The sequence below is a fragment of the Brachyistius frenatus genome, unplaced genomic scaffold (genome assembly GCF_029030835.1).
Source record: "Brachyistius frenatus isolate BFR_SWC_R1_liver_20210118 unplaced genomic scaffold, ASM2903083v1 Contig_157, whole genome shotgun sequence".
NCBI classification, from domain to species: Eukaryota; Metazoa; Chordata; class Actinopteri; family Embiotocidae; genus Brachyistius; species Brachyistius frenatus.
This window is the reverse complement of record NW_027210756.1, coordinates 689,719-716,895: the sequence shown is the minus strand read 5'-3', so window position 1 is coordinate 716,895 and position 27,177 is coordinate 689,719. Positions and strand designations below refer to the sequence as shown.

Below are 27,177 nucleotides of genomic sequence, written 5' to 3'. Positions count from 1 at the left end.
GGTGAATTCTCTTGGGGTCGACTTTCATTTGGATTGTTATGGAATGTATTATTATATGAAAATTGTCTTCAGGAAAATAAAATACTAGGCACTATACTCCGCTGTTTTGTTGTTGTTGTTTTTTAACACTATGTAGGGTTTCACTGCAGCATTTGACAAATGGTTGATGGACAAACGGGTCATCTGGAACATTTTAAGTAGGACATTCTCCATTAATCTCTTTTAAGAAGTTAGTTTTTGGTTAAATAGGTGAGCAGAAATGTCCTCGCTGTGATGTGTATAAATATATAGGGCTCACATATGGGGAAGCTGTGGCTCAGATGGTAGAGTGGGTTACCCCTTAACCAGAAGGTTGGTTGTTCAATCCTCATGTCCGCATGCCTACGTGTCCTACGATGTCATAATACAGTAAGTCATCAAAAATTGTGAAAGTATAGCATGTTGTTTAAAATTTTACAAAAAGGTCATACTAGTATGTTCAAAATGTGAAAAAAATGTTGATGCTATAGTATGTCGTCTAAAATTTCATAAAAATGACAATTAAATTTAGTCCAAAATGTCCAAACAATGTCATAGTGTCAACTGAAATGGCATTAATATATACTATCGTAAGTCATCCAAAATGTAAAATAAAATGTCATAGTATAGCATGTTGTCCAAAAAAAGACATTTCATAGTATAAAATGTCATACTACAGCACTTCGTAGCACTTACTTTGGACGACATGCTATAGTATGAATTGTTTGGTAATGTTGGATGCCATGGTGTTAAAATGGGACAGTGGTTAGCGCTGTTGCCCCATAGCACTGAGGTTCTGGGTTCAATCCCCAGGCAAGGTAATTTTGTGTGTTGTGATGCACGTTGTCCAAAATGTCATAAAAAAGTCACACTATAGCATGTTGTGGCAATATGAAAAAAAAGTCATACGTGGGGAATCGAAACCAGGAACTCTTCACTGTTGAGGCAAGTGTAACCACTGCACCAACTGTCACGTTTGGGAAAATTCATGGTCAAAAATATGAAGAAAAAAAAAAATCTTACTATAGCATGTCAACCAAAATGTCATGAAAATGTCAAATTATCGTATGTCGTCAAAAATTTCTAAAAATGAATTTCTTAAAAAAAAATATACAAGTATAGCATGTCGTCTAAAATATCATAAACATGTTTTTGTTTAGCATGAGTTCCAAAATGGCAAAAAAACAAAAACAAATATCATAGTATCGTACATTGCCCAAAATATGATAATGTAACTATGATCCCCTGTTGACTGTGCTAACCAGGATAAACTTTGCATTCTTTATTCTCTCCACTTGGAAAACCTGAAGGATCACTGATAAATATCACTGATGCATAGCAATATGTTTGTATCACGGAGGTTAGGCTACGTACCATAAACTTGTATATAAAGGTGGACGTAGCTTCTGCCTCTGGAAAATGAGGCCAATGCAGAAGTGCCGTAAGATGTGATGCCACCTGGTGCCGCTGGAGGTTGATCAATCCAAAGAGTCAGCTAACTTCCAGTTTAGCCCTCTGCTAAGTTTACTGGTGATAAAATAATCAAATCATGACTTTCAAAAATGTTTTCAGGCCAAAAAGATCAAATTCTGCCTTTTGTTTCATTTATCCACAATTTATCAACCATTTTACAGCAACAACAGTAGCGACATAGTAGGTTTTTGTAATTATTCTCACTGGCAGAAGGGGGAGACAAAAGTTCTGCACTGCAAGTTTGAAGCTCTGTATTTTTTTTTTTTTTTTTACTTGCTTACTTCATTAGATGGCGGCGACACACTAATGTCCTCTCTAATTATTCAGCTGCACCTCCATCCATTCAGTCACCACCTTCTACAGAGAATAACAGGTGAAAGAGATCAGTTGTTATTGCACATTTTTTTTATTGCACTGAAGATACAAGAACAGTCTTCTATGATCCAATACTATTTCTAAAGCAGGATTTTTTTTTTTTTTAATTTGTTTTTTTTTATATCTTCTACCTCCAAAATCACAGCAGAATAAACAGAACATTCTTTGAGCGCTGTGAAACCACAAGTACTTGAGTTGAGCTGTTTGGATGTTGGGAGATCACTGGATCTGTATCAGGAGCTTACAGCAGAGACTCTCAACGCATGCAGTGTCACACACTGCAGGGGGTCGTCTGCTGGAAACACAATGAATTGTAATAGTGGAGAATGGAGGTAATACCGATGGGAAAAGACTATTTCTGCTTCGGGTAATGAAAAAAAAAAAAAAAAAAAAGTGTTAAATTTAAAAGTATAGAAAACTAACTTTAAATGTATTACTTAGGAATCTGTAAAATTTCAGATTAATATTTTATTTCAGATAATAAAATTGATTGGGGTTTGTTTTGTTTAACCAGCTGCCAAAAACTGAAAAGGAAAAGCGCCAAGTCCCAAGTCACTGATAGATGACTCAGCGAAGGTTTGAGTCATTTATCAAGCAAACAAAGACTTCATCTAAATCGTCGTACATTTTCCTTTTTTTTTTTTTCTTCTATTGATTAACGGACAGTTTGTTTCAGCACTGAATGAAGAGATTTCAGTTGATGCACAAAACCTACCTACAAACTAATTATTCAACCCTCAACTGTACTTTTGTATTCAGGACATGCAATAGATAATTAACATGTTTCAGCATTTTAACAGCTTCTGTCACCCTAAAACCCAATGTGATATCATTAGACATTTGAAATAGCTACTCTTTGTAAATAATTAAAGCTAAAAAAAGAAAGTATTAGTAAGATGAAAAAATGTCTGTCTTCAATTTTAAAATAAGTTCCATTTTGCCTTGATTTGGGAAAAGGACGGCACTTTGTCGACACTGAAATACCTAAAGAATTTAGCACAGTACACTCTCAAATTTAAAAATAGTCTAACCAAAATATTTTTTTAAACTCAATTTAAACTTGTAAATAGGAGTTTAATTTTCTGTTTTCTCTTGCATCAAATAAGATTGAGTGCGTCAATGAATCAATACTGAAATAAAAGAAAACGCTGAAAAGAACAAACGGAGTGCTGCTCTGACGTTACATCGTTCATAGTCCACTGAACACACCGACAAAACATGCATTCATTCCGTTACAGTAATTCACAAAGAGGCTTACTCTATGTAGTTTTTAAAAAATATCAAAAACGCCACAAAACTAGTCTTTGTCAGACATTCATTTTTGTAAAACTATGTAAATTATTTAACATTTACAAACAGTAAAAAGTATTGTCGAGTAGACAATGATAATAATTGTACAGCCATTTAAAAAAGAATCACCATGATCCCTTTGGTGGAACATTTAGTTTTGAATTCACAGATTTAAAAACCAAAAACGCAAAGAAAACTGACAGTTTGTTGGTCTAAAAAAAAACAACCTGTGTGAAGTGGCTGTGTCCAGATTATTGTGTATTTTTCAGGAGGACAGAGGAGCAGCAGGTATACATGAACATGGAATTATTATTTGACATAATACACACACACACACACACAAACACATTCAATAACTGTATGCGCGTGTTCTGCACCCGTCCTGATGGGTGTGCTTGTTAAACGTAAAAATGTTCCACCGAAGAGAAATAATCTCAAAATGCACAAGAAACAATACAAACATCGATTGTCGTACCTAAACGTGAAGTATTACAACTAACCAGCACTCAAAGTCATCAAAGTTTGTCACACTCATAAAAGAACATTATATATTAGATTTCATAGTAAGAAGACCTCTAAAAATACTGTAATACTAGGTTAATGTCTGTACGTACATTAAGCTGTCCCAATACTTACTTAAAAGTGGTGAGGCAAATTCATCAAAATATTTTCACAATAAATGTGCATTTTCATAATGAATCTATTCTAAAAGTCATCTGACAACATACACACGGTGTCTTTGATGTAGGACTGATGCACCTCATTTGCTGTTCAGAGGTTCTGTGCTGTAATACAGTGCCACCTGCTACATTTGAATGCATGTAAATATTTTCAGACTAATGCTAAAGTCAACGAGGGTATACATTCAGAGCATACATCAAACATAAGGCCTGATAGCTTTAATAATGGAAAAACAGGACCATGCATGACGGGCCTCTAAATTAGTATCTTGGATTTCAGCCTCTAACATGTCCTGCTCTTATTTTGAAGAGCTGGATACTCAGTAGGCATTTTTTTTAATTTATTTTTTTAATTGTGGAATCTCCCTTTACACAGAATTCCCCCTACATTAAATTACAGCTGTGTACCCTCCTCAAAGCGTTTGACGGAAACTGTCTGAGGTGACAATATGTGGACTCAGCACCAGATACAAGCTAATAAATTCACTGTCTGTTGGAGATGAATTGTGCTTGCTGTGATGTGGGTGAAGTGAACTAGCTTGCGATCTTGTCATTAATTTGCTCAGCTGCAGCAGAATTCAGACCTCTAACATTAAAAATATAAATAAATTAAATAGTAAAATATGTAGAAATAATGTTACTCTAAACTTCTACTTGCTTATTGCTTTTATGAAATAGGGATAGCAAAGCACTTATTTAGAAAAATAATTATCAAGCAGACACTTCAGATTTTTAGATTTGCCTGGTAGCATGTTGGCCCGTAAAGCAAACTTGGCAGAGTTTTAGCAGGAATTGATCTTTTTTCAAAAATGTTTTGGAAAAGATTGGTAGCAGAAAAAGGTCAGTAGAATAGCTGTTGTACATTCAAACATTAGAGAGGCATAAACATATATGGAAAAAGTAGTTTTGCAATGGAAATTTCAGCTCAGTGATGGTACTGTAAATAATTATCATCAAAATATGAACCATTAATTAGCCACAGCACTGTGCGAAAAAAAAAAAGAAACAAACAATTTGTTTCTAAAAATCACATTTTTGTTGGTGCCACCTCTTTTTGTTGTTTTTAGTAAAAGGCTCAATAAACCTGCTGCTTGCAAAATTGCCGCGCTTTACTTTACCAAGTCACCCTATTTGACGTCTAAAGACTGATTTCAAACACTGCACTGTACAAAAAGGACCAATAAATTGTGCTAAACGATTTGTTTGTGTGTATGTGTGTTTGCGTGTGTGTGTACAGTTTCACCTTAGCGAGTCCTACAGAGGGGCACACAAACTCTCACAAGGAACACTACGACACTGTCACTTTTTTTTGGCTTCAGGAAAGAGGACGTGTGGTAGAAAGGTAAGTACTCAGCATGTTGCCTGATAGGGTTGACCTTTGACCTTAAGGCCTCACATCTGCCCAAAGAGGATGGAGCAGAGCAGGAAGATGGCATAGAGAAACAAAAGACCCAGACCCAGCCGGCGGTCCAGCCTCCAGTGGTTCAGATGAACACTCATCACCTGCAAGCAAAGGGCAGGAACAGTGTTCAGGAAATACCTGGGATACTTTTTTTTTTTTTTTTTTTTTAACCAGTTATTTTTTTTACAGTTGGCAGTACGAGATGCCAGAATATTAAATCTATGAAATATAACTGTTTTGGATACATCGCAGCACAGACAGATACCAGATATCCATATGTTAAGTGGTTAAAGAAAATAATATACATCTTCACTGATATTCATTCTGTAACATAAATTTGAATTTCCAAACTATCCCTTAAACCTGCATTTGTTTACTTTTTGGCCACTCGTAGTGGAAGTGTAAACATAAACTGCATATAAAAGCGGATGTAGCTTCCAGGTCTGAAAAGTGAAGCCAATGTGAAAGTGCCTTAAACTGCAATATCACTAAAGGCCACCAAGGGGTTGGCTCCAAAAAGGCTCCGGCTCCTTAAACTCCCATTCAACTTCTCTCACGAAATACAAAGTCAATAAATTTTTTTACACAAGTCATAAGTCATTTGCTAAAGTCATTTCTTTGTACTAGTTTCCTAGTGGTCAATGTGAAATAATCCCATCATTAATTAGGCCTCAAAAAGTCTAAAGGGGGCATGTCTGTTTGATTGACAGGTTTATGGTGCATTCAGGTTTCCGCTATAGGTGGGTGGGGCATAGTGTCCTTGGGTTCAGTTTGGGTCAGATCCATGGTCACTTTTAGCTCAAAAATAGCAAGATGGTGATGACCAAGATCTGAACTTAAGGCTTGAGAAAGGCAGTTCCGCTTGGCTGAAACTAGGTGACAACCCACCCATCACTTTCTTGGTTTGGCCAGAAGTGACTGTATTTGGATGAGCTCGGGGGGGAATGAGGGGTGGATCTGACTTAGAACCCAAGGACATTATGCCCACACACCGTCACTGACTGTACCCCTGGCATGTCAATCAAACCAGACACGCCCACAAACATACCGCTCTCTGAGGGCAAATATCTCATTAATTATGGAATTATTTTCAGAAGGACTGCCAGAAAACACATCAGAAGGAACACATTTTGTGAATGACACCATAATGACATGTGCAAACAAATTTGACTTTGTATTTCATTAGAGAAGTTGAATGGGAGTTTATGGAGCCAGAGGTTGTTTAGTGCAGTTTTAAATTTAGTTAAGAAATGTGAACAAGATGATCCGAGTAGAATATTTTACTTGTGAAACGTGAACTTTTCAGAGACCTCTACAGCACAAAATATGTAATGATTACACATTTCTAAATAACTTCACGCATATCAGAACCGTGCAACATTTTGGTATTTTGCGTTTACTCACCGTCAGGAACACAGATGCCAGCAGCAGGATAACAGAATACACAAGTCCTTTATTATTTATGGAGACCTGTGGGAACAAGAAAACAAGTGTCACAGACCATTGAACAGAAGTGAGGACCCAGGACCTCTGCATATATAACACATGGGAGACTGTGACAGACATGTTGCCGTCACCGTGGGTTCTTCCGGTGCGAACGCACAACAACTAGCCACGGTACAGTTGGTCAACGTGTTTATTCAGCATAAACAATATTTTGGTTCACTTGTGCTCTCCTGCCGGGCATTCGAGCATATACCACACGTCCTGTCCGCAGCCAGCCTGCAGCCAGCCTGCTGCTCCGTGTCCCCGGGAGTGACTGTCTGGTGACCTGCTAGGGCTTTTATGGCTTTTATGTGGAGCGAGACAATCAAGTGATTCACTGCAGCTGTGCTAATTAAGCCTCTTCCAGGCACCGGTCCGTGAACCACTCCCCCAATCACTCCCTCCTGCAGCTGAGCCAAACCACGCCCCACTACCGCAGAGACATATCAGTAACCCTGGGAAAATACAAACAGACGGAAAAAGAGACAGGTGTTCTGTAAAGATAAAAGTGTTTGCATACTGATGATCCGTGTTCCACCACAAGGGTACGTAAAGCCCAGGGGAAACCCAGACCCAGCAAGATGTCAAAGATATTGCTGCCTATGGAGTTTGACACTGCCATGTCCCCCATGCCTGAAAAGAGATGGGAACAGTTACAGAGAAACACTGAACGGAAGCACTCGCAACACAAAGAGAGAGCAGGCAAAAGAGCAACAAGTAACAGCACTTTCTTTTTACCTTGTCGAGCTACAATCAGACTCGCCATGCAGTCGGGCACGCTGGTCCCCGCTGCCAGGAAGGTTATGCCCATGATGTAGTCTGGGATGTCAAGTGTGTAGCTGATGATGGTGACCTGAGAGAAACACGAGTGCACATCAGGATCAAGTATTCAGCCGTGGAGTTGAATGTGTGATGTTGTAGGACTTGTACAGTGAGAAGAGTGAGAAGAAATCCTCTGCTCTGTAACTACTCTAACTATAATATGCACAAAAGGGAGGAATTTGAGGCCGTGTGTTCTCAAATAACAATCCCAGTTTGTCCTACAAATCCTTCAAACCGGCTTCTGTTTTGAAATACACATTAATGCATACTAACATGTAGATGTGTATTACATATATGTTTAGTAGGCGTCGCAAAGAAAACCAGGCACGACATATACTACAACCAACCAACAGCAACCTGAAGCATCGGGGATCTTTTTTTTTTTTTTAATTATTTTTGTCTGCACTGCATTACTGTAGGTTCTTACCATCCACACCATGAGGTAGGAGAAGACAGCGATCCACAAGGTGGAGGCCACAAAGGTGACCATGAACCAGCGGTGCCAGCGTGGCAGAATACAGTTGGGCACAGTGAAGTAGAGCAGGAGGCCCAGAGGCCACTTGATCACCCACCTCACCCGCGCCAAGCAGCCGTCTGTGACGAACAGGAAGTCAGTTGGGAGACCAGTTTTTATTTCAGTAATCAAGGACTTTTGTCAATCAAGGAGTAATAATCTTAACATTTTAAAAATTCTGCAAATGAAAACTGAAATAGTGAAGACAACTGTCAGATTATTGACATATGGGTCAGTTGGACTTAGTCAAGTAAGACATTTTTAATAACCTTTAATTCACAATTAACTTGCCTTTATGAGTGACAAACAGTATGCTCTTGTGTAACTGGTCTTATGGCTATATCACACACATATGTACCATTTTGGTTGAACATTTCATAAAAGAGATGAATAATAAAATACAGTAAAATTGTATTAATTTAAAGCTTTATTAGCTTTATTAGCCCACTAGAGATAAACACATCAACAACATCATCCCCACCTGGTATGCGCACTGGACTGAAAATCCCATCTTCATCATCCTCCTCCTCCTCTGGCTGGTCCCCCTCGACCCCTAGCTTCTCTCCAGACTCGGTGTCTCCTATCCCTGGTCTCCCGCCTCCATTTTCCAGACTACAGGAGCCCGTCCTCTTCATACTGTTGCTGGTTGACCCCCTTCTGGACCCAGGGCTGGCCTCTGCATCCCGCTGGTTCTTCGAACTGTGGATCAGTCTCTGTCTCTGTGGTGACAAACTTTTTGTTGTAGAGTTTGTTGTGTTTTTGTGTTATAATGTCTAAATTGTGCATCAAGTACCTCACTGATGAGCATGCGTCCTGCCATGCTAAGCCTGGTGCGGGGCGAGAAGTGGGGGGTGATCATGATGCGCAGGCCAGCCTCTGAGAAGGACAGTTTGTGGGGGTTGAGGATAAGAAGTTCATCTACCATCATGACTGGAGGAGAATCCTGTCCATGAGCTTGGCCTGTGAACAAGGTGATGGCAATTTAGCCCTCCATTTACACTGAAAGCCCCACAGCCATGTTGATCCTCTTGAGCAATATTATTGCCCAACCTTTGTTGAGAAGCACCATAGAGGTGTTGCACGCTGCTGCATCTTCTCCCATCTTGTCGTCTCGGTGCTCCTCTGATTCGAAGCAGCACGGCCCTTTCCTCCTGAACTGACGTGTCACAAACACCATGAGCTGGGAGTTGAACCTGCAATCAAACAGACACTAATGTCTTATATCTACACACGCAATAAACAGCGCGTGTCCTTACAATTTACACGAGAAGGTGACTAATGACGTCGTTTGGTCTTTGGCAAACTTACTTCATGATTATAATGTAGATCCCGTACATGGTCATGAGGAGCAAGGACTCCCACCTGCACAGTAAAGAGCACACGTGTTATGGATGGATGGATGGATGGATGGATGGATGGATGGATGGATGAGCACACTGTAATGGCAGGGGTGTCTGTTCTGACTTACATCAATAAAAATGTGTGGATATTAACTGTTAAATATAAATAATGTTTAAATATGCATGATCTGAATTATAGAGCATAACATGTCTTCAAGGCCAAGGCTGAGCTCATTACAGCTGCACACTGTATTTGTCTGGTGTCCAAGTAGTATTAAGTTGTGCAAACTCATCTCCATGGTTACAGGATGATGTTGCTTTGTTAGTGAGCTGACTGATTTCTTATTAAACATCCGCCATCAAAATATGGCTTCAACTGCATTTTCATTCTATTTCTCTGTTAAAAACACAATAAAACACTGATGCTAAGAGACATAAAATGCTTTGGGGATCAGAACAAAAACTTGGTCCGAAAGGGTTTTTAAGTTCCGCTGCTCCTCGTACCTCCACTAGTAAGGAACATTTAGCATTAGGATGTTTTGTAAATACAGCAGCTGAACATGTAAAACTCTGTATCTTCATCTCAACTTCATTAAAACCTCCACCAACAACAAACAGCTGATCCACTAAGCAGGAGAGACACTAAACATCCACCGCGGCACAGACTGAGCATCATTTGTCTAAAAGGCAGCTGAAACACAAATCTGCCAAACAGTATTTGGAGGAACATGGTGAGGTGATATACACCAGGACAGCATTGACTTGGCACACTGTGATTTAATAAACAGTCTACCATCCATCACATAAGAATACGTTGCTACAAAGGGCATTAAGTCCTTGAATAAATCTACTATTTCATTAAAACCACTCACATATACAACAATGGAAAGCTATTTTTTTACCCAAGAGCCTCCAGTTGACAGAACAGAAAGGAAAAATCAGAACAGGAAACTAAGAAGGCATCATGAGCACGAGGGGCAGAAACCCTCTCTGGCTTTAAGATTAGACTCAAAACGTTCCTTTTTGATAAAGCCTATAGTTAGGGCTGGCTCAGGTGGACCTGAACCAACCCTTAGTTATGCTGTTATAGGCCGAGGCTGCTGGTGGACCTCATTACATGCTGATCTTCTTTTCTTTCCTCCTACTCTTTAACTGACTCATACCTCACCATCTTTTTCTCTCCTATAGTTTTTTCTTATTGTCTGTTGTCTCCATTCAGTTCCCTCGCTTGCATAGTTCCTCTTCTTTCTTTTGCAGATGTCCTGTCATGGAGCTGCGTGTCTCTGCCCTGCTCTGGTCGTCTCCACCAACAGTTCTTATCTTCTATCTCTATGATGTCCTTTTCTCTCTCTGCTCTCCTCTCACCCCAACCGGTCAAGGCAGATGGATCCGCCCACCTCTGAGCCTGGTTCTGTCGGAGGTTTCTTCCTGTTAAGAGGGAGTTTTTCCTTCTCTCTGTTGGAGGTTTTTCTCCCTTAAAGAGGAGGTTTTTTCCTCTCGTAGCTTATGTGGGAATTGTTGAATTGTTGGGTTTCTCTGTATAATATTGTAACGTCTTGCTGTAAGGATTTGAATGTGTTAAGTGCCATGAAATAACCTATGTTGTGATTTGGTGCTATATAAATAAAATTGAATTGAATTGAATTGAATAGATGAAACTGTTGAAAATGAACAGCAACAAAAAAGAAATCAATCTAACGACTGCCTTCTAATCAATCCAACAGCTGAGCAGCAGATCACTGATCATATGTAAAGTGGCTCTCGCTGATGACACACTACCAAACAATTTAAACTAATCAAAGTTAATTTTACAGCAGAATTTAAAGTGAACTTGTTCCTCATCACATCTGCTGACTCTGAAATGGAAATACATATTCAGATGCTTTGTTATTTGTAAATCAGGAACCTAATCGATTTAACAAGTTTCCCAATCAGTGGTTGTGGAACTAGTTGACACTTTCATCATCATGATTGTAATAACAGTCATTTGAGGAAGAAGTCGTGACACCAATCAGAGCGCGAGAGGAAAGCAATGAACCTGTAGACCTGTGTTGTCTTAAATACCTACTGGAGGAATGTGATCATATGATGATGATCAAGATATTCAGACTGGAATAGACCCAGACTAGACCCCCCCCCCAAGAATTTGTATTTATTTGTACAGTTAGCATGTGTGACAACAGTGTAAAATACTGTCTCGCACACCAACCAGGGAGTTTAGGGACTCCTAAGATAACCTTTTATAAAGTACTAAAGTGGTAGAGACATAAGGTATGTGGACTCACCAGACAACTGTGGCATCATAGATGACCTAGAGAGAAAAAATAGTTTTATTAAATGCAAAGAAGAAGAGTGAAAACTGAACACAGAAGAACTACTGTATGTGGCCTGAATGCAAATCTCACCATGATGAGAGTCAGCACAGACAGGATGTAGTAGGAGGAATCTCTAAAAAGAGACCACCATGTCAGAACCACCGTCTGTGAGGAGAAGTTATAAATGTTATGGTGTTGAATCACACAATAAAAACTGGCTGCAAACAGTGATGATCCCATTGTTCAAAACACCACCTGCAAAACAGACAACAGGCAGAAAGCTCTCTGCTCTCTCTTTTTTATTAGCTGTTATCGAACACTGATTTTTTTTTTATAAGCAATATCATTTTTATAACTTTTGCTGCTTAACAGCAACTCCAGTAAAAATGGACCTACAGGAAATTTCTTCACATACCTACAAGTAAGAAATTATATTTAACAACAACCAGATTGAGTGGATCTGTGTCTCTTATGTGATCGACTCGGAACAAACAAGCATGAAAAAAAGAACAGGATGAGGAGGTATAATCCATATGACAAACAACTGTATGCAAGATGTTGGTAAAAGTTTGCTCTACCTGGCCTGCAAAGATTCCACAGAGGCCAATGATGACCAGGATGTTGAAGACAGCCGAGCCCACGATCGTGCCGACTCCGACGTCTCCTTTAGTGATGAAGACACCTGGAGGTGGGAAGGGTCGTTCTGATTTCAGATTAAATTAAAGTCCCTGCAGTCGGTCATTCCAGGGTTTCTTTTATTTTCTCTGCTTCATTTGTTAGCCTCCTCTAAAGCAAATATTTTATATTTAACATATTAATCTGATTTCTGATTAAATGACGACTCCAAAATGAAGAAATTTAGATTTTCTAAATGAAGGCCTGATAAAAATTCATAAAACATCATTCATTTTAGATGTCATGTATGTTTGAGGGAGGGATTATTTGTGCTTTTAATGACTGTCCAAAAACTAAAACATCACTTGGTAAAAATACTTCTTATGTTTTAAAGTGGACTCTGCTGACATCTCCTGGATCATTCTGGCATGAACACTGTTTGAAATTAAAAATATTTTCTCCATTAAAATGTTAAGAGTAAGTAAAAACTAATTTTGTCATCTTTCTCATAACTGCTACAGCTGTTACTTCGTCTAGATTGTCTGAAGTACTAACCAATGAGAGAGGTGAACAGTTCTGGAGCAGAGCTTCCTGCTGCCATGAATGTCGCCCCGGCTACATCCTCACTGAGCTGCAGGTTCTGGAAGATAAAAATAAAATGTAAAAAAAAAAAAAAGAATACAATAATAACAATCAAAGAATGACATGTGAAAGCAGGTTGCTGCTGCTTTGTCCTCACCTCAGATATTTTTTCTAGGGAAGGGACAAAGTAGTCATCGCAGACGATGGCCAAAGCGTAGAACATGTAGATAGCCTGGAAAGTACAGTTGAGCACAGATGACAGAGCTGAAGGTCACATACACATACTTATATAAAATAAAGCAGTTGTATAGCTCTCAGCTTGTAATTTGTGTCGGTTTATTCTATTGGGATGTCGGATGTCAGCCTGATGAGTCAAGGATATAAATAAACAGAAAGAATATGCAGATTTCAGGCAACACTCACACAGAGTGCATGCAGAGACACAGCCCCATTCTTCCTCTGCTCCTTGGTAAAGATGTCCTCTGGAAACTCATGGATGGCTGCAGGGGGATTATAACATTATAATCATTCAGTATTTTAATTTGATCAGTTCAGCTTTAACATTTTTTATTTCTATATAAAAACAACAACAACCTGCAACCTGAAAATAAAATTTTAAAAAAACCAACCACAATGCTGTATTGACACGTTTTATGACAACAGGAACTCAAGGATGTAAAAAAAAACCAAAGAGGTGTGTATGATCATCCTGTGTCACTAATTTCAGTCACAATTTCTAACAGACATGATACAACCCACAACAACATGTAGACACAGTGTTCATCTTCCATTGAAGAATGAGACAGGAAGTGAGGTGGAAATGTAACTGGCAGCTGCTTCCTGTCCTCCCTTGAGTGTTAAAAAGGGGGGGAAACTGTTAATGACAGCTTAGCTCCCCTTTGCTCATTTGCCATTGCAAAAGAGAACCTCAAGAGTGTGGTTCAGCTCCAATTTACAACTCTGAGCTGAGCTGGATGAATTTAAACTACTGGGGAGTGTGGAGCTATTAATAGCTCCTCTGCTGTGTGAGACAACAGTGGGGCGACGAGCACACAATACGCAGACCGCAGCCGTCAGGATGCACGCTGTACACTGCACCTCGGCTGCATGGAAACTGAACAACAGGCTGCATGGATTAAGAGAGGGTCCCTTGCGATCAGGGATATGAGATTTGATCATTGACACGGCAGTGGCAGAGAGTGAGAGGAGGAGGCCATATGTTCCAGAGGAGGGGACGGCAACTTGGACATGTTCCTTTAGAAAATAATAATGTTTGTGCAGTGCTGTTTACACATTTGTGTTATCGGGCCAAAAAAAATGCTCCGTGTGCATCGTTTTTAAGGCCTCCATTTGAAATGAGTTTCTGACGGTTGGCAGGCCGCTGTCACTCTGCTCTCCTAAGACTGAGGACGGACAAAGCCTATTTTCTTTGTGTGCCAGCTGTTATTGAAAGGCAGGGCTTGTCCAGTAAATCATCAAGGCTTAGCATGTAAACTTTGACATCTTATCGCATGAAAGACAGAGCCTAAATGTGGCGCTGCTCTGTATCCGTCTTCTCAGGCGGCCCGTCAAGCTGATCAGCTGTTGGACATCTGTGCTCCCTCTTTGGCTTTATTTCTTTCACCTTCGTCTCTGCTCCCTGCGTCCTGTCTCAGAGCCCTGGAAACCTTCCAGTCTCCTGTCTGCCCCATAACGTAAACTCTCAGGTTGTGCTGTCGCTGGAGACGCAGGTTTACAACATGTAGCTCAGATGGACGCTTTGAGGGGTTGCGCTGGTGAAGGTAGTTGCTATGGCAACCCTCTCCCTGGGGGCAGCTTTTTTTTTTTTTTTTTTTTTTTTTTTTTTTTGATGGGTGGCAGTAGGAAGCCAAAGGCAAGGCGATCACATGAACAGTGAGAAAGGGGGAGGTGAATATATGTTTCCCATGGTTAGGGTTTATGAAAAAATAAAAATAAAAGTGACAGCAGCTCTGGACCGTAATGTCTAAAAATATTTATTTTTCCTTACAAACCCCCAGGAGAGGTCTGAGAGCGCAACGGAGGGGGGAGAACGGCACAGAGATACACAGAGACAGAAACAGTCGACTGGTTTACTGAAGGTTTCTGCACAAGAGTGTGCCGTGCAGACTGTGCTGCTGCGGTTTCACAATGTGAGGCCGCATCAGAAAAAACATGGGTTTGAAGACTATCTGCAACTTCCGGAAATAGGGTTTTAAGCCAGATGTGCCATCAGCTCAATAAAGTCAGAGGTTTACTGATCACTTGATGTGCAGTTGCTCTGGAAAAAAAAAAAAAAAAAAAAAAAAAATCCTCTCTAACACCACTTTTCTGTGTTTGGTGTCTTTTTAATCACCAGGATATCAAGATGCTCCCACAGCTGATTCACCTCTGATCCAATTCTGTCTGTCAAAGGCTTCACAGCAGCTCACACGTCTTTGTTTCACTCCTACACAAGCTGAAGTGCTCTTACAGAGACGATACTCAGGTTGTGGGATGATTTCTTCAAACTACATGTATCACCTCAGATCTATTCAGTCAGCTGTGCGGTCACCTCTAAAGGGACAAACTGTCAGTAATAGGTGCATGTATTGGTGATTGGGGAGGACCTCTTCACAGACTGAACTAAAGCTTAATCAAGCAAAAAATAAAATATATAACCTTTTTTTTTTTTTTTAAGTAGTTTTCCTGTTTAAAATGAAAAACGTTCAACTACAAGTTCACCTAAAATTCATTCACAAACCTAAAGAGGGACATCAGGACTGTCATTTGGGATTTGGAAATTCAAATATACGCACATTAGCAATAAATTGTTCACTTCATCTCGCATAATTAAATGAAATAAAATGCCTCTCCACTTATAAGTGCATGAAATGCAGAACTCACAATGACACCTCTAATTTACTATGAGTGTGTAGTCTTTTCTGTGAATTACAGAAAATCTAAATATCAGTATATATATTTAAGCATCAATATGTTTCTACTTTGTAGTCACAACTAGTGATATTATTATAAATGACAAAGATCTAGTGATGATTCAACCTAAAACAACAAAGAGTGATGTTAAAGTATCAGACAGAGCTTGTTGCCAGCTTCAAAGATTTTCATTATTGTTTAATCTGCTGGTTATATTAAAGATTTAATTGATTAGCTGTTTGTCTTTAAAATGTCAGAAAACGGTGACTATTATTGATCACAGTTTGTCAAAGCCAAAGGTGCTGCCTAAAATTTCTCATTTTGTCTCAACCAATAATCTGCAACAAAAAAATATTCACTATTAAAAAAGAAAAATACTCAAAACAATTAAGCAATTATCAATATATCAAACATTATATTTCTGCTTATCAACTAATTGATTATTCGACTAACTGGTCTTTTACACCAAAGATTATATATCTAAAACTCTTTTAACAATTATTTAATCATGAGGTAGATATATTAATGCAAACTGGATTCAAGTTATAAGTTAAGTAGTTGATAGCAGATTAAAAAAAAAAGAAATCAGTAGATTTGTGGCAGAGAATTTATTTTTAAAATATACAGTATATAATGAGCAGAACAGTGATAATTGTCGATTGTTTGCTGAACCTGTTGATGGAAAAAAGGGCACGAAACAACAAGTTTATATATGAACTCTAAAGCACTCTAAAAACCAGGAGCCACATGCTAAAATGAGACAATGTTTGTCGAGCAGCAAAGCGTAAATTGGCCCTAATGTGTCTGCTCTCATCCTTAACACACCGAGTGTCCACAATGTAAAACTTTATTAGCTTTTAGTGGAGTCCACGTAAACATTTATGACTATTATAAACCAATGGCTCCTATTTTAAACTGCAGGGAGGCATTAACCAGTCATCACTTTATTTTGGTGTTATTTTGATTGTGTAATGACAATAGATCACAAGTATAGAGTAGAGATGACAGCTTCTTTCTTCAATATGTATTTTATCTGACCGCAGATCAATAAGTGTTTGCGACAGATTGGATCTCCGAGCATTCAGTCAATGCCAAACTAATTCTTCACTAGGCATCAGAAGTGAAGTCTCATTAAATGAAACCAGTGCTAATGTGAGGAGCTGAGCTCTCTGAGTCAATCTGCTGCAGGAGGCTTCATTGAAGCTGAATGACGGGCAGTGGGCGGTGCAGGATAATGTTATCGATCTGAACGTCTGCAGGAAGTCATGGAGTCAAGCTATGGTATCAACTGCCACGGCGAGTAGAGTCGCATAATGCACCAACCAAACCGGCGCTGGCGTATCGGCACACACGGAGACATCTGCAACACAGCTGCATTTTTCATGAAGAATCAAAAAATAAATATTTCATCCAGGTGTGTAATGTAAATTCAATTATGCTTTTGTGCTTTGATTCCCTTTCCTTTGAGGCAGTTTGAATACAACGCTGATGAAACGACAGCAGAGCTTCAAACCGCACAAACCACCTCGCCTATCAATAAAAACACTAAACATCATGTAAACACTGTTGCGACAGAAGAGAGCTTTGCCTAATCATACAACACCGTCCACCATCAGCTTGGTGGGTGAGGAAATAAACATGCAGCCAGAAAAAAAACTGCAAAACATCCTCTGATCAATAACAATCATAGCTTTTAAAAGGAGGTTGTATAATAAACCTCTGGCTCAGAGCAAGACCACATCATCTCTGATTCAGATTTTCCAAAACTTGTCATGCCTACAAAATAATGGTTGATTTAACTGCTGCATCATGTGACTGTCCTGCTAAAGACCACAGTTAAAGACCAGTTTGTGGTACATTAGCTGCCAGTTAGTCTTTCTCAACACTTTCCCCCCCCAAAAAAATCCTCAAACCCAGCTGTGGAAAAATACTATTCTCAGCTGACTGTTACTTGCCAAAATAAACAACATAATAGACCTCGACAACAACACAGCACGATCCATTTACTTCATTTACATTGTTCGGATTCTTTGAACCCCAGCACCCACCCCACAACCGCCCGTCTATTTTTAGCTCTTCGCTTTGCACTTTTAATGCTTGAAAGACAGAATTGTCTGGGTTTCAAAATTTAGCATTCAGTTGCCTAGCAACAGCGGTCTCCGAGGCTTGTCAGCTGAAGCCGAATCACGCCGTCTCCATCTTGTTAAGCAGCGGAGGGATGGAAAGAGAGAAAGAGAGCCTGGGGCTGGACGTTACTGTGCAATCCCCAAGATAATATCCCCCGAGGTCCAGGACAGGCTTTTTAATCACAATACAGATTATGCAATCACTGTCAGACGGCCTGCTGAGGAGGAGGGCGGCAACCTGAGGCTGGAGCCGGGTTCACTACTGAGTCTTATACTACCTGGTGCAGCCTTTTGTTCCACTCCTTTTCTCTAGCGTATTACCACAGTGAAGTAGCTATCCGCAATACGCCTGTGTCTTTGTGAGAGATAATGAGGGAGATCTGTTTGCAACCAGGAACTCAATAAAGGTTAAGTATGTTATCAGGTAGCAAAACACAAATGGCTGCACAGACCAAATGGAGCGCTGGCGGACAGAGACACGGAGTCCCATTATTTTCTCTCTCAAGTGTGGAGGAAATAAACCTCTAATATCACAGAAGAGGATGTGTGGTACACAGTGGGACGTTGAGGTGCAAGCAACATCTTAATTTACAGCTGATGAGTCCATGATTGTGCACCTCTAAGATATCAGCCTTTAATAAAATATAATCAAAACGTTATTTGTTCAAAAGACTGAACTATGACAGAATGATTATCTAAACCTAAAAGCTACTTTGAGAACAAAGTGTCTTAATACAATACCTGAATCAAATTTATTTGGAAACCCTGACATGATGAGCTTCCCTACATGCTGTGACAGATAAGTGCTGGCATGTCCTGAAGACTTGTGGCTTCCTGATGAATATTTTGCATATTCTGCACACGTGCAAACATCTTTCCATGCACAAGATGTCATGCAAGAATTTTTCATTCAAATCTACTTGAATATCGACATAATTATTGGCTGATTATATGTTTGTAGGTTGCACATCGTCATCTGGCAGAGCACCCGTCAGGTGACATTTAGGAGGAGTGTGTGGTCTGAAAAAGGCATTTGGTGGCATAACCTGATTTGCATACATTTATATAAGAATATGCCAGAAATATTGTACTCGGGTTTTAACCCTTACTGTGCAGTTTGCATCCAATACAGCGTTGTAAATGGCAGCCTAACATTAGCACAGCCACAGAGTTAATGCAAATGATATGAAGATACAGAAATATATTCTGTCAGTAAGGCAAGAGATTTTTTTTATTGTGCAGCCATGTTATTTCATCTACTGTGCGCTATTCTCCCCGCGCGACAATAAAGAGATTTCCTCTCTGATCTGAATTTTTAATAATAAAACTGTCAGCTGTGATGAATGCGGCTCATGTCAGCCAGCCAGCTAATCAGCCTGGGAACCAGAGAAACAGAGGTCCGATTATGGCTGCCGACTGGCTGCGTGTCTCAGTGAAAATTTCATGAAAAGCAGCTTGAATCTCATCAAACTATTGAGGAGTGCTAAGGAAGCAAAGGAAAGTAACTGGTTGTCCGTTGAAAGCAGACCACCTGAGAAAATCTGATCTGACTTTTTGCTCTGGCTGTCGGTCTGTCTCCGAGAGAATTTCCGCTTGACACAGATCACAAACCCCTGACAACAAGTTCGCATGACCTTTAAGTTCACATGCAGGTAAGAGGCAGAAATCTCTGGTACACCTCTTTGTTAACCTTCATACACCACACACACACACACACACACACACACACACACACACACACACACACACACACACACACACACACACACACACACACACACACACACACACACGTATAAACACAAGGCAGAAACATATTGTCAAACCTTTTCTTTTTCAAGAATTTAAAGCGTTCAAATGATCTCCTTCACCAACACAAAATACACGTCACACTGATTTTATGGTCTTTCTGGGAGTTCGTGATTTCAAAACCTGCAGGTTTAAACTGTGAAAGAGGAATTGGCACCGCATCAGTACTTGATACAACATGACAGTATTGTTGCATCAATGACCGTCTTGATCAGTCAGGGATTGAATTCAGTTATAAAATCAGAAATCCCTGTTCATCTTCGTTCTCTCATTTTTGACAAAATGTAAAACATCACAGCACAGATCAGAATGCAGACAGTCTGGGGGAGTTTGTCTGTGTGTCCTGGAGGAACACATGGCATCTATCCAAGTAAAGAAAAAAAAAAAAGAGAGACGAGTGACTCACCTGCTCGAGGCTGATCCAGGGTCTGGTTGTCTGACTGCTCCTGCATTAACCTGCGTGTCCATCGCAGCATCCCGCCGTTCACGCCCGGCTGAAACCCAGAAGACTCTGTCTCTGTTGCAAAAAACAACAGCCATTTTAGTGCAAAACGAAGACAGATACACAGACCTCACAGATACAGAAGACACCTCCGTGCTTTGATTGACAGGGGAGACTAAGAATGTTTAATTATTATCATTATTGATTTAGTTGATTAGTTGATGAGTCAAATGAAAAAAAAAATTGTTTGAGTCATTTTTTAAAAACAAAAATATCAAACATTTGCTGGTGCAGGCCCCTCTGTTGTGAGGATTGTTTTAATTGTTCTGTCTTATATTAAACTAAAAATCATGACTACCGACCATAATTAGAATACATTTTTGAAGCCCTGATGAAATGCCAATCATAATTTCCTGGAGCTCAAGCTGATGCCTACAAACTACTTGTTTTTTTCAGACCAACAGTGTGAAAACCTCAAATATTTAATTTATATTGACAGAAAAATAACGGAAGCAGCAAGTTGTTCAACTTCAGAAGCTCAAAGCATCAATTTTATTAATTGATAAAATGATTTAAAATGTGGGAAAAAAAATTGTTGAAATATTTTCTGTTAATATTTTGACATTACTTTAATTCGACTGTGCAGATCTGACTGGACTATAATAACTAAATAAACAGTATATTTATAGTTTGGGATTAAAATATTTAAAAAATGTACAGTAGTTCTTAGAAAATAATCCTCGCATTGTTGCTGCCAGTGTTATTCTTGAGTCCAACGAGGACTCAGACTGTAGTTTTGTGTTTCTGGCTGTGGAAGATAGCCACATGTTCAGTAATCCTGAGCCATCAGCACTAAAATCTTTATAGAGCGTATTTCAGCTCTGTATTTCATTCCTTGACAGTTAATCTCTGTGTGGGTTTCAGCTTTTACAGCTTTAGGGCGACAGCCAAGGAACTCCCATCAGATACAACTGCCTCATCATCTCTGCTACGGGAGTAAAAAAAAAATACAGAGATCCTTCCACCAAGGGCCGAGAAGATAGTGGAGCAGTTATTATGCTCTCTACTACGCACTGTCCTTTTAACATGAGGCTGCTCGGGGTATGTGTCTGCTGCATTTCATGATTGCCAGGCGCTGTAGTGTCCCTTTGTACCTTGCAGCTCAATGAGCCCATTTCACGAGGGCAACGGTTGAGGCTGAGAGGAGACGTCAAGGCTTTCATGTTGAGGCATCAAGAGGAGCTCGAATCGTATGAAATTCAAATAGGTTCCTGACACAGATGGCGCTGCACCATTTTCACACTTTTAGTAACCGGGGAGAAGTCTCCAACACATAAACCACCATCTCGTCTCATTAGAAAAAGGAGAAATAAAAAAATGCGCCGTTTATTCGGTTCCTTTTCTGAATCAAGAGTGGAAGGGGCATTTGATACCCTGCAGCTTCTTATGTGTAGCTCATTCATCATAGGTTGATTCATTTATGTTTATAAAGCTGGAAAGTCTGGAAAAAAAAAACTATATAAAGACATCCCACTGGGCTGTGGGAAATCGTAGTTTTAATTAATTATTAACCTAAAAAATTAACAGATTCCTTTACAGAAGGGAAATAATCATTAGTTGCAGCCCCAATAGTGAGAAATCTGTGGCTTACAGCAGGACTATAATACAACACAAATGACTTACAAGTGCATTGACAAAACACTCTATCAGAAGGCACCTGATTTACATGTAATTTCAGGCTTATCTGGCTGTAACTGTAATTAAATTAAACAGAGAAAGAGAGACGCTGGCAAGTCTTTTTTCCACCCAGTTATTCACCTTGTGTAAATTCAAACTGCATGATCGGTCACTATAAAACTATCACTCCTTCAAAGTCTTTTACATGTTAAATTGTAAGTTTGATGTCCTGGTGTTAAACACTAAACAGGGTTTCTTAGGAAATTGTTTAGCTAAGGTGGTAAGGTGGTGTCTCTCATCTTGTGATCAGTTTAGTAAGTGGATGGCATAAGCTGTAGTAAACATTTTCAAATTCCTTTCCTTTTCCTGATTAGTAATGTATACATTTAAAACTGCAAAAAGTGGGAGATCCTGCCTCAAATTAGGAACAGCTTTAAATGGTACATAAAAACCACAGCCTCACACACTTTCCAGGCATTTAACGACACTTGTCTTCACTCCTGCATTGACCTTTGGTCTGGAAGTGGCTTACGACGCTGGTGGTGATCAATGGTGTTTAAGATACGTTTACAGTTACAGTTATCATTGGTCCAGATAAGGCAGTCGGCTAGATGTAAATAAAGGAAAGAGGGTGCAGAAGCAGTGATGAAAGCTGATATAACATGAAATACCTAAATCCTGCTGCTCACCATAAACACACAGGCTGAAGGCAACAAGGTAGACAGCATAATGTTAAATCATAATTACATCATTCATAATTCACTGTGAGGATTCTCCAAACTGAAGCTATCAGATTAAACGTCGTTCTATTATTTTGCGATTTTATTTTTGTGGTTTTATTGCAACAAAGATATCAGAAACCCTGCCTGTTCATTTTGTTGGAGCACAAGCTGAAATGTTCTAACTGCTTCAAATCAATAAATCACACCATATTTTAAGACATGAATCACCAAAGTCATGCTCTATCATCTGCTCCCTTCTGAAAACTAGTGTTGCCTCCTCCTTCAGGAGAAACAAGACATTTGATGCCGCCGATCACACATCGACTGGACAGACCGGCTTCCTCGGCTCTAACCCCAGACAGCCTCCACAAGACACGACTGCAGGCTGTGGTAGTAAATGTCTCCGACTGTGAAATCCTCAATAGTGGCAATACCAGTAAGCACGGCTACATCTGAAACCTGAATGTTTAGATATAACTGTATAAAAGATAATATCTGTATTTCAGTCCAACACTCTCCGCTTCACTTCCATGCAGACGACACTGCAGCCCTCCGGATCTCCACTTTAACATTTACACCAAAGTGTTGTGTTGCAGTAAACAAAGAGATGATGAACATTTGATTTGACCTTAAATTAGATTTAAACCAGAGTTACATGAATTTCTGAGTGTGGACAATATCAAGTTCAAGAGAAAAATAAAAATATGACAGGGAGGAGCAAAGCAAATCTCAGATTACTATTTTGTTATGAGTGCAACATATTTTCTCTCCTATCAAAAATATCAATTAACGTAAACTGTTGATGCTGCAGTTAATTTGTTTTGCTATCACTACATACAGTACTGGTGCTTTAAGTAATAATAAAGTGGATTTATGATGACCTGAAAGTTTTGAATTCATCATTTATTTGCACAGAGATAGGGCTGCCATCTTCACGGTAAAATCTTGCTTGGTGAGGCTTCATATGAGCAAATTTATTTGTATGTGATCAGCTTTGTTGCTATCTGGAGGGTGTTTTCACACTTCTTCCCTTCAAACAATGTTTGTTCCACTATTATTTTTTTCTTCTTGGCAAAAACATATGAGGTGCACTGGTCAATAGTCTGGATTGTGACAGTATCAGACAGACATTGACATTCAGGGTTGGACCGGCACATCCATAAATGGTTATACAAGCAGCGGGATGCTGCAGTATGTGTAATCGAGTAACGTGCCTGTCACCATTACAAACAGCAGACCACATGCTTTGCCCGAGTGCCTTTACGTGGTTTAAGTTTAGCGGCCTCGGTCTCGGCTCAGAAAACCTCTTCTGGTCCGTGGCACACTCATAATTTAAAGGTGAAGTATAAATATTAATGACACGGCTCATTCGCCAGGACACTCTTTGGAACACCACGATGAAACCCAAATGTAAATCAAACACTCCTAATGGAACAAAAAGTTCACCTTTTCACAGATTCACTCTGCACACGGGACTGCGGACGAAAAGCGTTGTTGGCGCTGGATCATCTGATGAGTGTGTGTGACAGTGTGTGACCACATCAGCAAAGATGATGAGAGGATAATGAGGAGGAGGAGGAGGGTGAAGGGGTGGGGGGGGGATGCCTTTAGGTGCAGTGCAGCTACCTCAGACTTCACTTCAACAAGGAAAAATAACCCAATCTGTACAATGACTGATACTGATGTGACTGTGGACGGTGCATAATGTCACAGTGGGTGTCCATTTTAATAGGTAAGAAACATTGTGGTCCTGTGTGCACATGAATTATAACTAAATGCAGTTATTGATGTGACATCGAGTGAACTGGATGTCCTTTTATAGATTTATGTAAAGTTTATTTTACCTTGTGGGAAGCAGGGGAACCAGTCTGTGGGGAAATCAGGATTATGTCAGGCAGATGTGTTGTGTATGAGAGTGTTATATTGTGCCACTGTACACAAAAATTAATTCATCTATTATTTATCTACATATAGTTTATGTTATTGAAAGAAAAACAGCTCGTGTGACAGCCTGGCAGAAATGAAAAAGGTCAGGTGGTTTATTTGAGGATAAGGCAAATAATGTCCTCAAAAATGAAGTCCCAACATGCCCTGTCACATACTGCATTTCTTCTGGGTTAAAGATGTAATATCTACTGAATATCTAACCTAAAACTGAAGTTATCCCCAGTGATTGGATTTAGACATGCCAGAATTTGAGCCTGCTTTACGTAATCAACAAACTGTCACCTATCCTGCAGTGTGAACGGAGTCAATCATCCCCACAAGGACAGAAGCTGGGAGACGCTTTAAAATCATGGTAGAAAATGTAAGCTGCTTCAGCTCAGGTTGTTAACAGCTTTCCTCCAGGTGGTTGCTTTTGAACATATTCTGGGTTTTCACCTGATCTGGGGAAAACGGCACTACTTTACCGTGCACTTTGGAAAAAAAAATCTAAAATCAGATACATTTATATCCACTGAAAAATGTATGTGCATCCTAAAGAATGTGATGAATGAGACACGTTTTGGTTTATCTTAACATATTGGATTTTCATGTTGTGTTTTATATGTTGTGAGTCTGTGCAGCTGCTATCTTGGCCAGGTCTCCCCGGTAAGAGATGTTTGATCTCGATGGGGCTTCCTGGGAAAATAAAGGTCGAATAAAAAAAAAAATCAAAACTGACCAAAGGTTTAAATATTTGTCATCCAGTACCATTTGTTGCTTTGAAGACAAAGCTTTGCTTAAAAAAAAAAAAAATGGCACACAGCTGGAGATTGAACTTTACAATCTAATATCTGCACCTACTTGCTTTTCTGCTTAAATCCATCTTTTTTTAATATCTTTTATCTGATTACATTTGGATGCAGCACCTATCTACTGTAATATATGGCATCTTTAAAACAACAATATATTCATACACACATCTATACAAAAAGGCGAGAAGTGGGTCCTTTGCTCCAGATGAAGACAAAGCACTACATGTTCTGATGGGCTATGCAGCATTTCCTACCAGTTTAATGAGACCAATAATAGTTTTAAATAGATAAGATTGTTGATTTTTTTTTCTTTCGACTAGTTGTTCTTAAAGCCTAATTATCAACGTACACTGCCAAAAAAAATTAGCATATTTAGTGATATTGTACAGATGGTAAAATATACGGCTACAGGTATTTAAGATGTGGGCTCCTGGCAGATACATATTTAATTCTTCAGAGTAAAGAAACATGCAAAATTCACTATCATGAATTTAGTAAATATGATGCGAAAGTATACGTGTTAGATGCTTTTTTTTCTTCTTTTTTTTTTAATCGTGATATTATTTTGCAGTCAATACCTGCTCAGGATTATGATTATTGCGGACGCACGCGGGCGCGCTCAGCCTGTGGATCTATATTAAGGTCTCACCTGGTGCCTGAATGACCTGTGCGAGCCAAATGACGGCGACCAGCCCGACTCCACAGCAGCAGAACCGCTGGAAGGGCCGCCGGTGCCTCACTGCTGCTTTCATTCCTCAGTCGGCCGCATGTCCACGAAAAAACATCTGTTGCTCTCCGTCCGACACTTGTTTCCCACTTTCTCTGCACGCAGCTCCGAGTAAACCACCTCCAGCGAGCAGCAAGCGACTTCTCTGACAAGTTGTGTCAAAAATCCCCGGAATGACAAGCCCGGTTTTTTTTTTGTTTTTTTTTTCCTCCCTCCGGACTCAGAGCAGGCGCCGTGTTGGTGAACTCCTCCAGACGTCCGGGTCGCACATAGCGGGATGACGCGTAAAAAAGCTTTCTCGGTTCATGTGTGCGGTCTGAAAGGTCGACAGCAGATCCCACAGTGAGGTGCAGCAACAGGAGGCGACATGCTCTGAGCTCTGTGTGCCTTCACCGTCTGTAAGCTCTCGCACGCTGCAGTCCCCTCCGCGGCCACCAGGCGACGACAAACACAAGGGACGTCTTCTTCTGATCAAATGGACACCGATGTGTGTGACACCTCCGCCTCTTGCAGCTTGTGGACCTTTTACGAGCTGCTAGAATAGCACTAATTAAAGTACACAGTACAGAGGGTAAACAAAAAAAATTAATAAAAGCAACATAAGCAGCAAGCAAATATAAGCGATGATACGTCCTTCTGGTCCTGAAAAAACATCAAATGTCCCATCTCTCTCTGCTCGCACCTGATTGGCTGAACACACCCGGTCCTGCTAATTAACCGAGTAGAGCAGGGATAGATGGAAAATGGGTAGCTAGCTCAGTGGCAGCTACTAAAAAAATATTGCATTAGTCTGAACAATAATAGTCCATAGTCCCTGAGTCAAACCAGATTTCTCATAATACAACTCAATAGAGTATTTTCATTAGACCCCTTTATGCCTGGTGAATGCATCTGTCCTCTCTTCCTTAGTTTTTAAAAGAAGACTTTCAGTTAAGCAGTATCCGAGCCCAAACTGAGATAACCCCAATGACATCACTATGACATCATTGGGGTTAGTTATTTTTCCAATATAACAACAGTCCTTCAGAAAGACAGGGCGTTACACTAGTGGTGGAATAAATGTTTTCATGAAGCACTCGTGTTGAAAGAAGTCCACTGTTTCAAAATTATTA

At 39.8% G+C, this 27,177-nt stretch overlaps 1 protein-coding gene across 1 annotated transcript; it reads right to left on the bottom strand.

Annotated features, from left to right (window-relative positions):
• Nucleotides 1-1,878: 1,878 nt before the first annotated feature.
• Nucleotides 1,879-26,489, bottom strand: LOC138631445 (sodium/potassium/calcium exchanger 3). Its single transcript, XM_069716393.1, has 17 exons — nt 25,988-26,489; nt 20,166-20,276; nt 13,335-13,411; nt 13,069-13,143; nt 12,885-12,969; nt 12,293-12,396; nt 11,805-11,879; nt 11,685-11,710; nt 9,368-9,421; nt 9,110-9,252; nt 8,853-9,019; nt 8,541-8,778; nt 7,973-8,139; nt 7,462-7,576; nt 7,244-7,356; nt 6,643-6,708; nt 1,879-5,339 (listed from the first exon to the last, which is right to left on the bottom strand). Exons 1-17 carry the CDS (start codon nt 26,088-26,090, stop codon nt 5,229-5,231), a joined length of 1,830 nt encoding a protein of 609 aa, XP_069572494.1. The 5' UTR covers nt 26,091-26,489; the 3' UTR covers nt 1,879-5,228.
• Between the last annotated feature and the right edge of the window lie 688 nt (nt 26,490-27,177).

Excerpts from the sequence above, each read along its gene's own strand:
- LOC138631445 (XM_069716393.1), bottom strand. The coding sequence starts at position 26,090 with ATGAAAGCAGCAGTGAGGCACCGGCGGCCCTTCCAGCGGTTCTGCTGC. Across the intron at positions 7,357-7,461 it reads TCTGATTGTAGCTCGACAAG|GCATGGGGGACATGGCAGTG; the intron begins GTAAAAAGAAAG and ends ATCTCTTTTCAG. Across the intron at positions 5,340-6,642 it reads TGGCATCTGTGTTCCTGACG|GTGATGAGTGTTCATCTGAA; the intron begins GTGAGTAAACGC and ends CTTTGCTTGCAG.